Consider the following 12,185-nt stretch of genomic DNA (forward strand, 5'->3'; position numbering starts at 1 on the left):
GCAGTATTTTGAATCTTGCCAGCAATTTTGAATTTCATCTCAGCCCCATTGGCGTCTGTAGTTATTTTTATCCGCAACCCTCCAACGTTAATTATCCCCTATCGTTCCCGTGGTGGAGTATCGGCAATATCCAGCGATGACGGGGGTGGCGGTGCTTAACGACCCGTCGGGGGCGGATATTTATGAACAGTCACTGAGGTATGTAATAATCTGAGGCCGGATTTAATTTGGCGGACTGATTTGGCACTGCAGAGCGGCGGACGCTTAATCACCGGCCATTTGTTGATGAATGCTCCAGTGACGTTCGTTCCAAGTACATTAACAAAAAATGAAAAACAAGATCCTTCCCGGAAAAGAAAAGAACGCTTCATCGGAATAAATTCGTCTATACATGTCCAATAACTTTGACACTTGTCTTGTTGCAGCGCATGTGCATTTAGAATATTCCCGGGGCCATTATCTTTCCGCACAAAATAATCGTTCAAGATACATTAAGCCACTTTCTGATTTGATTTTCATGAAATTTCCGAGCGTCAGTCGCATATCTCGAATCAACAGGGTTGGCCCCCCGTAGATAGTAATGATACGCCGCCTCTGGAATGAAAATAGCCACAACGCTTCCGGAGATATTCTTCAACAACACCCCGCTAAACTATGGGTCAAAAAAATCATTGCTTACCACGATGTTCGAGATGTACTTCAGCATCTTTCCATCATGCAGCAACAACACCTGTTCCACTGAGTACGGTTCACTTCTTAGAGCGCCCTTTAGAAAATTTTGAGTAATCCCATTTAGTGGCCTCGAACATGTCGGCAGAGCTGGAACATGTGGGCATAACCGGTTCAAAGTAAATCTGAGAGGAAAGAAAAGTTGTGAAGAAAAGAGGAAAGTAGTAACGAAATTGACGAAAGAATCATTCGAATTCAAAATAGAGTTCGACGTGTATATTGCTTCGTTTACTATCAAAATTTTTATTAGGCACCACTGTGCCAATCCCATCAAATCATTCCGAGCACCAATTACCCCGCATCACATAGCTATCCTTGTTTATTATATGAGCCTAAACGAAGACGAAAGACATGACAATACTTTCTGGACGAAGTTGACATGTACATTATATCTACTGCATCTCAGAATGGTGGTGGAAAATGAGAATTTAAACAGACAAAATCAGTTATTATGTTATACCTTTTTGAGTCTGATATCGAATAACTTGTGGGGCTGATAACTCTGTAGGCTCATTTTGAAAATTGTAATGTTCTGATCTAAAGTCAAGTTCAAGTTAATAGCATATTACAGGTGCTTGAATTCATGCTGTTCGCCACTTGAAATGGGTCGATTGTCACATAATTAACTGAAAGTTTCAGGCGTAGTCTATGAGCTTATTTGGAGTGGTCTCTATGTTGTTATACTTGACAGTTCCAGAGTAATTTGTGACCACTTCTAATGCAATAGAAATAGCTTTCGTCAAATCTAAAGAGCTTTGCACCAGGCCATGGCTCTTCAGCGTATCACAAAAACTTTTTACTGGATTGGCAGGCAGGGGCGTTAAAAATGTTGTGGAATAAGGATAATTTAGCATTGCTAAATTCACGTAAATATTTCTAAAACTGTCCACGAACTTGCTGACATCCTCCTCACTGTACAGAGGTTTGCACAAACGAAAAACTCCGGAAATTTCTTTTTTCCCCTCAACAGATGCGGATAGATTCCTCAAAATATCCCATGACCCTCGAAGTGGGCAGCTACAGCTGTCGTTCTTGGCACACACGTGCATTACGGTGTCATTGAAAGCTTTACAGGATTGCAAGTTGTTGACTTGAAGACGGGGAGCCGAAGAAGCTACGGCCTCAAGCACCACATATGGGTACATCATTCTCATCCAAGCGGCCAACATTCCCCCATACGGACCCCCAAAAGCTATTATAGAGTAAGTGTCGTTTGTTAGCTTGATGTTGTAATACTTCTTCGCCACCGCATCGATTACACACACGAAATCGGCTAAAACTTGGAAGACGATGAGGTACCATAGTGACCCTGGAGAGCTCAAAGAGGAGATCCCGTAAGGTATTGATTGGCCGTAGTAGCGGTACTCAGCAAAGACTGCCAAAACATTGAAGGTGGGTGCTATGTCCAGGAGAAATTCGCTGTTTTCTTAGAAGACTGTTATGTCCGCTTCATTGCCGCAGTAGAAGAAAGTGGAGCCCCTTTGAGGTGCTCCGCTAGCAAGTATCCGAGTTTGAAGATCCCGTTGTTTTTGGTGAGGCTGAAATGGTCGACGAGCACGTCTAGGAAGAGTTCTTGGTACAGTATATTTCATTAATTTTGCCTGCGGGATGTACAGAAGCAACAGAAATTTGAGGACATTAGCGAACATTACTATATGGCTTAACTGACAATGACACAATGCTTTCTGGAGGGTTTCTCTCAAATATTCAGCATCCAACCCCAAGTCGGCTTATTAAAATTTAAACTGTGCTTTGAGCGGGAATTACCGCAAAAATAAACATTTAAAACGCAGTCGAAAACATAAACGTTGGCTTTAATGTCCGCTTAGAGATCTCCGGCTTCTTGTCTTCCCAAAGCTTTATGCCCCCGTTTCCCACCCCGAATTGCTCTTCCCAATTGATATGGACTGAGGCAGTGGTGTAGCAACCGATGATTCTTCATGTAACTACTATAGACAGAAAGACCTCTGTTATTGGGCAAATGTGATAAATTCGGTTCGAATTGCAATGCTGGATGAGTTCATTTATTATACTGGAAATTCAGGGGTCGCAATGATGGTGCAAAGAATGAGCTACACCTCTGGTTTACAAGAGCATGCAAGGGGTGATCTGTGAAGCTTATGCAAGTGATCATCATTAGATCCGGTTGGAATTTCTTATTAGGAAATAAACAAAATTAACATTAAGATAAGAGCAGAGGATAGTGTTGAGTCGAGGATAATTAAACAAGTTTGTCGTTAAGGAATGCAATAGTCTCATAGAAATTCTTAAAAATCTAAAAAAAGGATGGTATAGAGATGTCTCTATTGAAGGCCCAAATATCCACGCCCTAAAGAAGACCAGTCATATTAAACAAACCATCAAGGAAGGAAAGCTACCCTGAATGAAACCACTGCAGACCTAAAGAGCAATAGGAAAATGCTCGAAAGCATTAAAGTTAAATTTCATACTGCTGTAAGGAAGAGAATTACCAGAAAAACGAGATCTTTAGCTGGTAGAAACTTAAAGTGATTAGGCTCAAGAAGGGATGGCTCAAGGGTGGGCCACCCATAAAATTCTATGATTGTTTTAACTCTGATTTGAAGATCTACTAATTTCATAGCAAATTCAGTTTTACACGTTCTTACCGATTTCCGGAGAAAGCCCGTTTCTGGAAAAACTGCGATTTTGCGGCATGAATTGAAACCGTTTAAATCGAAGGAAAATTTTAATATGCTCTTTAGGGGTGTTCCAAAAATTGCTAGTTAGTGTATATGGAAGAAAGTATTATTAAAATCCGAACAGAACTAAAGCGTATGGGTTGTACATATAATATACCGGGTGTAACATATTATCATGGAGATATTTTAGAGGGCGATAGTACTCCGCAAAATAATAAAAAAATGCTAATAGGCTCATAACGCAGCATTTTCGATATACGGGGTGGTTAATTTTTATATTTCGTGTTTTTCTCACGTATACATTGAGTTAAATTTTTGAAATTTCGTACACCTATTTTCTTTAAGACCTTCTACAACAAAAAATCAAAATCATCGGTAATCATATACCGAGTGTTATGTTTTTTTGAATCATGTACTATTGCAGGTTTTGTATCTTTTTTTGGAACACCCTGTATGAATTCTGATGTCAAATTTAATTTTTTTTAGCTTTTTGTCTCTTGCAGCATTTTCGTACCTTTCACTGTTTTCGTAGAATTTGCAAAAATATCTATCGTTGCATATTAAGAACGTAAAGGAAATGAAGAAAATATAATCATCCCACTCAGGTATCAAATATCCGAAGCAATTCGTAATATTTAATTTCATTTTTTAAGACAAAAATAAATCTAAACGCAAACAAAATTATGAAAACCGTGAAAATGTGCCACCCTGTATATCGAAAGTGGTGCGTTTTTGACCGTGGATTTATTCGCATTTTTTTGTTATTTTGCAGAGTACTGTAGCCCCTCGAATGCCTCCGTGATGATATGGTACACCCTGTGTATGAAATAAACGAAACAGAGCGAAAACTCCTCGTTTCAACGCCGACAGATTACCGTTTTCGACGGGAATAATTGCAGGACATCTCTATTAATTCTTTTGGGGCATAAACTACAAAAGAGTTCGTATGGCAAATAACTCCTATAAAATCCAAAGTTATTCGACATCTCAGAGCCTTCCCGAGTAGAGTCAATTGGGAAGAGTCGTTCAAAGTCCCTTAAATAATTCATAGGCAGTTCAGCCATTATGCGAATCGGTCTGACAGAACATAAGTCCCAGTCGAGACAAAACGTAATATAAAGATTGTAAAACATTGCGGGGCATTTTTTCTTGTCACCCCCTTAAAAAAAGAAACTTCGACTGCGCCATTATTCATTTGAAAAGGTTTTGGCAAGATGGATTCGACCGCGAGCTTTAAGGTGTATTACTTTGCACGGTTGACTTCCCTGATGGACGTGATCACGTAAAGTGTGTCATCATCAGTTGGCACAAATTGCTCCCCCATCGATGACCGAACGTTTTAAGGATATGTGCCGGAAGGCGCTGCAAGTAGTTTTATGGAGTCAAATACGACATCGGTCTGTATGATTGAATATTCGCCTTCTCGGACATAAAACTTAAAGGCGGCATGTCTCCAGTCCCGCGGGGCTGTGCATTCGCCCGCTTTACTACCACGGGATACGCGATCGCTCTTTTCAATAACCCTAAAAGGACGGACGACGAATTAACCAGGGGCGCACGTTGTTTCCGCAATAAATTTGCCCAAATTTAATCGTCCCACCGCCCACATTTGCATCCACCGTTTAATGTTGATAATTCGCGAGCGTGTGACGCAAAGTTCGTCGGAAATTTGGCGGAGGTTGGATTTTTCGGCGCCGAAGACGAGTTAACACTGCCCGAGGCATCAAAAAGCTATTCAATGATTGAAGACATCAAGAACCATATTTTCCCCCTAACTGATTCATATTTTTATGATTTCTCTCATGCGGACGTAAATTGAAGAGACTTAGGAATCCTCCAATGATTTAGACCCGCTCTAGTTTACGACCCTCAGGAATTCGTTTTTGTAAAAGGTGAAAATAGTATTTATTATAAATTCTTTTTAGGGTTAACAGCCCTACTTAGAAGTATTGCAGCCAATCAGAAAAATGCACCGTTCGAGGAGCGAGTCCTTCGCATACAAAAGGCAGCATGAATTCCGGATCCGAGCCATTTTGAGCCGCTTCACGTAAAATATGGCGGCATAATCCCGCCAAGATATGGCCGCATATTTATAAGGTCGCCACTTTGTCATCCGTGAAGTTTAGATTGGATTTTGTGATGTATACTCCGGAAACTCCCGTTGCCTCTGTTGTTTACCCGTAATTTATGAGCTCGCTTGCAGGGCGAACTTCCTGATTTAAATCCTTATTTAGGTTTGAAGCTTTATTTCGTTGCAGAAAAGCCCGGGAGGGGTAGCAAAAATCAAGCCCAAATCGTAATTCCCGCCTTCGTATCATTACCCAAACACGTAGTAATTAATAAATCTAACATGTAGGAGACAAATTACATGGCAATATTTCATGTCAACAGTATGACACCTCTGGGAGATCTGAAGGGTTAGGCCGGGCCTCTCCTCTGTCACGACCGCCGATATATCACCTAATTATCGGACATATAGCATGCCTTATCTGACCATTGCGACCTAATAAAATATATTATTTATCTCGCTTTGTAATTATTCTTCGCTTAACTCCGCAGTCAATTATGGTGAATTCATCTGAAATACGCGCAGGATTGCGCATTCAAACGCTCCTGGTAGGTACTTCTGATTTCCGAGGGTTTATGGACTATGAAAGCTGAACCGTATGCGCATAATATTGAGGCTAAATTACCATTAAAGCGTTAAATTTATCGCGTATATTCCAATTGGGAAGGCGGTCGCGGTCCCATCGGTGCTATCTTTCTTCCGCCATGACAGGCCCATCACACGAATTCGCACACGATGCCCTGATTAAATTTAGTACGTCATCGTATCAAACAATATTTTAAATTGAAATGCCGCCTCCTATGAGTCCTATCGGGCAAATGGGATGAGCCTCCCGAGGGGCCCACTAACAGGCACCTATACATACATTAGTTCTTGACTCTTCAAAATTCGTAATGTTCGGTTCGAAGAAAAAACGATTCATACGTTTTTGGCAGATTCTTTTCTACAGTTTAGATTTTTTTGAAATTATGAGTGCACATGATGTGTAACTTTGTCAAAGCGATGTTCACCCCTGCAACGGAGCCCGAATGATACCCAAACACCTAAACTATGTTACATTCGTACTTCTACTTCTTATACCTTCTTCACCATTAGAAATATACTTTGTGTGTGTGTCACAGAATGCTCTCAAGGCAAATTGCGATTACGAGAATTTAACGCTAATTGCAAAGTTGCCGCCTAATCTTTCCAGTTCGCACTAGAAACTGCGAGAAAATGGTGAAGGCACCACGCGATGAACCTTTAAAAACACGAAGTGTTTAGACCGTGAACGCACAAAACGGAAAAGTCTTATGACTATTTTCAATCACAACCTAAAACAATTCCATGGTTAATGTGATGAGATTCACAGCAAATTAAATATTCAAGGATGAAACCCGTTGCACCTCCACCATTTCATTAAAAAAACTTGAGGAGGTGCCATCTATGCATTATTAAGTTAAGCAAATTTTTACTAGAGGAAAAATCTTTAATTTTTTCGTGGCGTCATCTAGGTATTAGTAGCCAAACTGAAGACTGCGTGGCCGAAAAAATGTATTACAAATGACGGCATTCTAATACATCTTTTTAAATCTAATGTGCGTCTTTTTTGTTTCTTGGTGTTTCGAAAGTTTTTTAGACTGACTAGACGGAAATTTTTCGCAACGTTTTCGAACCTTTTTCTTCAAAATCAGGCAAAACGAAGAATTACATAGTTTTTTGTGGCTTATCTAAACCGATCGTGTGTGTCAACCATGATGCTCTGCTATGAAACGAAGATGAAGAAAGGGAAAAATAAATTATAAAGCAGGGTTAGCCCTTGCTGTAAAAGGCGATCACAACACAAATACGTTTTTTTCGTTAAAAATTTTCAAGCTGTATATAGCCCTTAAATATTTTTCGGACATAAATTTTCGTTTTTTTAGAAATTATTCTTTCAGGGCTGCATTAATTCTGCAACTGACTGAAACCTAAAGAAAATACGCTGCAAAATGGCGTCCAATCTTACCACCTACCACGTTGCCACATTTCCACTCGTGGCTTATATACAGAAGGAGGCCCGTCACTGTCAAATTTGCCGGCTGGTTTTGTTGTTTTGTGTATACGTATTCGCCGATAAAAAAATGTTTTTTCCCAAAATATAAATATTAAAACCAGATTTTTGCTATGCAATTCCAATAGAGGCAACCCCAAACTACGTAGGGCTTTAAACTAAAGCCTCCTAGGCTCTCGCTTTTGGCTAAATTTTACAGGTTTCTGCCACTTAACCTCAAATTCACTTTCGTGTAGGCGTTGGGATGTGGTTTTTTGAGAAAAAGGTACCCCAGGGCTCTGCCCAGGAACTAAAGAAGCAAGAAACATTGCTAACCATATCAATCTTAGCTTTAGCTGCAGTTCTATGTAAGTCCCTCCTTATTTCATACTTTATACTCTCATTTACCATAATCCAAAATTTACAGCATTTGCAACAAGGTTGTTCTCAGTTCTCCGCTTTGAGTCCGTAATTCATGAATTTGATCCTTACTTCAACTATCGAACCACCAAGTATTTAGCCGAAAATGGCTTTTATGCCTTTCACAATTGGTTCGATGATAGAGCATGGTAGGTGTAGGAGAAGCTTTCTCACAATAATCTGCAGCAATACAATTTAGGTACCCATTAGGGAGAATAATTGGAGGCACAATTTATCCAGGACTGATGGTTACATCAGTATTCCTCTTCCGTCTGGGACAGTTTTTGCATATCGATATAAATATAAGAAATGTCTGTGTATTTCTAGCTCCACTGTTCTCTTCCCTTACTACTCTTATAACATATTTACTAACAAAAGAGGTTAGTTTAACATTAAATCAAACAAAATTTATGCTACATAAACTTTGTAGATATTTGATAAAGGTGCAGGTCTAACAGCAGCAGCCTTTGTGGCAATAGTGCCAGGGTATATCAGTCGATCTGTAGCAGGCAGTTATGACAATGAAGGCATTGCCATTTTCTGTATGCTCCTAACCTACTATGCATGGATTAAAGCTGTGAAGACTGGCACCATAAAATGGGGCACTTTAGCTGCCCTGGCCTACTTTTATATGGTCTCCTCATGGGGTGGATATGTGTTCCTTATTAATTTAATTCCATTGCATGTCCTTACACTTATGATTACGGGGCGGTTTTCACACAGAATTTATGTAGCTTATAGCACATTGTATTGTGTGGGCACCATTCTGTCTATGCAAATATCCTTTGTGGGGTTCCAGCCAGTGCAAAGTTCTGAACATATGTTGGTGAGTTATACTTTAAAATTGACCATGAATGAAAAAAAGGGTGAGATGTGTGTTTTTTCAGGCTTTAGGAGTGTTTGGCCTGTGTCAAATCCATGCTTTTGTGGATTACTTAAAAAAGAAGTTAAATAGCTCAGATTTTGATATGTTAATTTCATTTTCTATCAGCACTATAGGTGCAGTATTGGCTATTGGGTTAATATTCCTGTCTTTATCTGGGAAAGTGGCCCCCTGGACTGGCAGATTTTATGCCCTTTTAGACCCCTCATATGCCAAAGTAATATCTAAAATATATATAAACAAATTTTGCTTATCATATTTATGTATGATAATATAGAATCACATTCCGATTATCGCTTCCGTTTCCGAGCATCAACCCACAGCGTGGTCTTCATTTTTCTTTGATCTGCATGTACTGGCCATGCTGATACCTGCAGGGCTCTATTTGTGCTTCAAAGACGCCACTGATGCCAAGTTTTTCTTGGCCCTGTATGGTGCCACAGCTGTGTATTTTGCCGGTGTCATGGTAAGGCTTTGAAAATTACTTCAAGGCTTGTTTAACAAGTAGATACTTTTTGAACATAGGTTCGGCTTATGTTAGTGCTAGCTCCAGCCGCTTGCGCTTTATCCGGAGCCGGTTTAAGCAGGTTGCTAAGCAGGTTTCTAACGCCTTTACCTACAGCCCAAAGGCGATCAAAGGTATTTCAGGTTTAGGACTAAATTAATGAAAGGTGGGAGTACAGTGTTAATATCACTTTTTCCCGCACTTTAATAATTTGGGTCTTAATCGTAATGACTCTGTTGAAAATGGTGCGTTTTTAGGCTGTTACTACAAGTAACGAAAATAGAAGTGTCGTAGCGACTGCTTTTGCGGTGCTTTCCATCGCCATTTTGACCACTTATACCATGCATTGCACTTGGGTGACGAGTGAGGCTTACAGCTCTCCTTCCATAGTGTTGAGTGCACGGTCTCATGATGGGTCCAGAATCATATTTGACGATTTTAGAGAGGTAAGCTCCGTTTTTTTTCCTTGAAAGATTATCTTCAATAGTCATTAATCAAGAAATGGAAAAAAGCATGGAAATTTGCGTCCAGGTATTTAATAACCAAATAGTTTTTTTCGCTATTGTTGGTAATTTTTTGGAGTTTCTTTCAAATGTAAAAATACTATTTAACGAACATTTTCCATAATAGCAATATTTTCAATAATGGTCCCTCACTATTGATAAAATTCACTAGCAACATTTCTTGACAATGGCGTATACATATAATTAATCAAGTTTTCATCCACTGAGATCATTATCAGGCTTATGGTTGGTTGAAATTCAACACTCCCGAAGATGCCCGCATCATGTCTTGGTGGGACTACGGCTACCAAATCACCGCAATGGCAAATCGAACCGTTTTAGTCGACAATAACACTTGGAATAATACTCACATCAGTCGGGTTGGTCAGGCAATGGCGAGCGGGGAAGAAAAAGCTTTGGAAATAATGCGAGAACTTGACGTGGACTATGTCCTGGTGATATTCGGCGGGCTTACCGGGTATTCGTCCGACGACATCAATAAATTCCTATGGATGGTTCGAATTGGTAATATTCTACATTCTCGTATTAAAGGTGAATTCAACATGTAGGTTTCAAGGTGGCAGTACTGAGAAGGGTAAACACATACACGAATCCAACTATTATTCTCCTTCGGGAGAGTTCCGAGTAGACAAAGACGGGGCCACAGCCTTGCATAACTGTTTAATGTACAAAATGTGCTATTATCGATTCGGAAAAGTCCATACTGAGGGAGGCAAGCCTCCTGGTTGGGACAGAGTTAGAGGTAAGTTGATGTGGTATTAATTCAGATTTTTATAAAACATGCATTTTATAGGAGCCGAGATAGGGAATAAAGACTTCGAACTGGACGTGTTAGAAGAGGCCTACACTACAGAGCACTGGCTTGTGCGAATATACAAAGTGAAAGATCTACCCAATCGAGGATCGTTGTAAATTAATTGTACACCTACGAGCAATCTTATACAAACCTGTTTAATCTTCACACACATCTCATTTAGTCCCTAAATATAATAACTAGCGTCAAGTATTAATTGTTTAACGTATTTTTTATAGCGTTATTTATAGTTTTTGTAGGTGTAAAACAGCTCAAATGTGTTTGTATATTTTTCTAATGTTCCGTATACAATAAAACATTTATTCCTACCTCATTTTTTGTCTTATTTGACACGTTCAGTGCCAGATCCAACATTGAGGTTCTATCAAGGAGTCACTTAAAGAGGTGAGTAACAGACACCAGTATCTGCCGTGAACTTATGGCAAAAGCTTGAATCAGGGGAGTAGAGCAGGCATATGTGTAGGGTTTAAGCGACCGTAATAGACACCTTGAGCAGGCACGTTTAGTGGATGACGAGTATGCAGTAGCGACTATAACAATGAAGCTCTATAATAATTTTTTGCCGAACCCAGATTGGACTATGCCCTTACATGCACCACAACAAATTTTGCACTTACAAATTGGGCCCACAAAATATCGGTGATGTTTATTGTAGTTTCATGAAGCAAACTTGTAGCAGGCACTGGAGTCTGACATGGCGCTAATATTTGAAATTTAAAATTGAATAAAAAAAGACGGAGTGTCTTTTCAGACTTACTGTTTTTTTTTCTCTTAGAAAAAGTAGGAATAAGGTGTAATATATCACCATGGAGATATTCAGGGAGCGATAGCACCCTGCAAAATAATTTTTAAAAAACTCTGTAATGCCCATAGTAAAAAACGCACCATTTTTGATATACAGGGTGGAACATTTTTTTTCATATTTTTCGTTTTTCTCACTTCCGCCTTGAGTTAAATTTTTGAAATTTCATACACCTATTTTCGTTAAAACCGTCTACAACAAAACGTTAAAATTGTCGGTAGCCATATACAAGGTGTTGTGTTTTTTGGGTTATGTACAATGTTAAGCTTTGTATCTTTTTTTTGGAACACCCTGTATGAATTCTAATATCAAATTAAAATTCCTTCTTTAATTTTTTAGCTTTTCGGTCTCTTGTAGTATTTTCGTATCTTCTACACACACAGTTTTCGTAGGATTTGCAAAAATATTATATCTATCGATGCGAATTAAGAATGTAAACAAAGTAAGGGAAAAATAATCATCCGGCTCATTTATCAGCTATCTGAAGCAATTCATAACATTTAATCAAATGTCTTAGAAGGAAAATAAATGTAAATGTAAAATATGGGGAAAAAGTTAAATTTTGTGACTCTGTATGTGGAAGATGATGCATTTTTGACCACAGGCCTATTAGCATTTTTTGATTACTATCTCCCTGTGGGAAAATTCTACGATGACGTTACACCCTGTATTTTTCGCAATACGGCACAAAAACTTTGGGAAGTAATGCAACTAATGTAACTTTCGTTATAACAAATTAGTGAGTGTTCACGAGACTTTCATGCACGTC

The 12,185-nt window shown here is 39.2% G+C and overlaps 1 protein-coding gene and 1 pseudogene across 1 annotated transcript; one reads left to right on the forward strand and one right to left on the reverse strand.

Moving 5' to 3' along the window:
- Nucleotides 1-481: 481 nt before the first annotated feature.
- Nucleotides 482-2,308, reverse strand: LOC136417142 (lysosomal Pro-X carboxypeptidase-like; annotated as a pseudogene).
- A 5,217-nt stretch (nucleotides 2,309-7,525) lies between these two features.
- On the forward strand, nucleotides 7,526-10,927 carry Stt3A (catalytic subunit 3A of the oligosaccharyltransferase complex). The gene is made up of 11 exons (XM_066402504.1): nucleotides 7,526-7,836; nucleotides 7,896-8,037; nucleotides 8,088-8,268; nucleotides 8,319-8,714; nucleotides 8,776-8,988; nucleotides 9,049-9,237; nucleotides 9,297-9,410; nucleotides 9,534-9,722; nucleotides 10,019-10,304; nucleotides 10,357-10,542; nucleotides 10,594-10,927. Exons 1-11 carry the CDS (start codon nucleotides 7,734-7,736, stop codon nucleotides 10,710-10,712), a joined length of 2,118 nt encoding a protein of 705 aa, XP_066258601.1. The 5' UTR covers nucleotides 7,526-7,733; the 3' UTR covers nucleotides 10,713-10,927.
- The last annotated feature ends 1,258 nt before the right edge of the window (nucleotides 10,928-12,185 follow it).

This window comes from Euwallacea similis, chromosome 26, assembly GCF_039881205.1.
Source record: "Euwallacea similis isolate ESF13 chromosome 26, ESF131.1, whole genome shotgun sequence".
NCBI lineage: Eukaryota > Metazoa > Arthropoda > Insecta > Coleoptera > Curculionidae > Euwallacea > Euwallacea similis.

What these genes read in the sequence shown, in the direction of transcription:
- Stt3A (XM_066402504.1), top strand. Translation starts at nt 7,734, where the DNA reads ATGTGGTTTTTTGAGAAAAAGGTACCCCAGGGCTCTGCCCAGGAACTA. An exon ending in AGCTTTAGCTGCAGTTCTAT is followed by an intron (nt 7,837 to 7,895) that starts GTAAGTCCCTCC and finishes CAAAATTTACAG; the next exon opens with CATTTGCAACAAGGTTGTTC. An exon ending in AAAGTTCTGAACATATGTTG is followed by an intron (nt 8,715 to 8,775) that starts GTGAGTTATACT and finishes GTGTTTTTTCAG; the next exon opens with GCTTTAGGAGTGTTTGGCCT.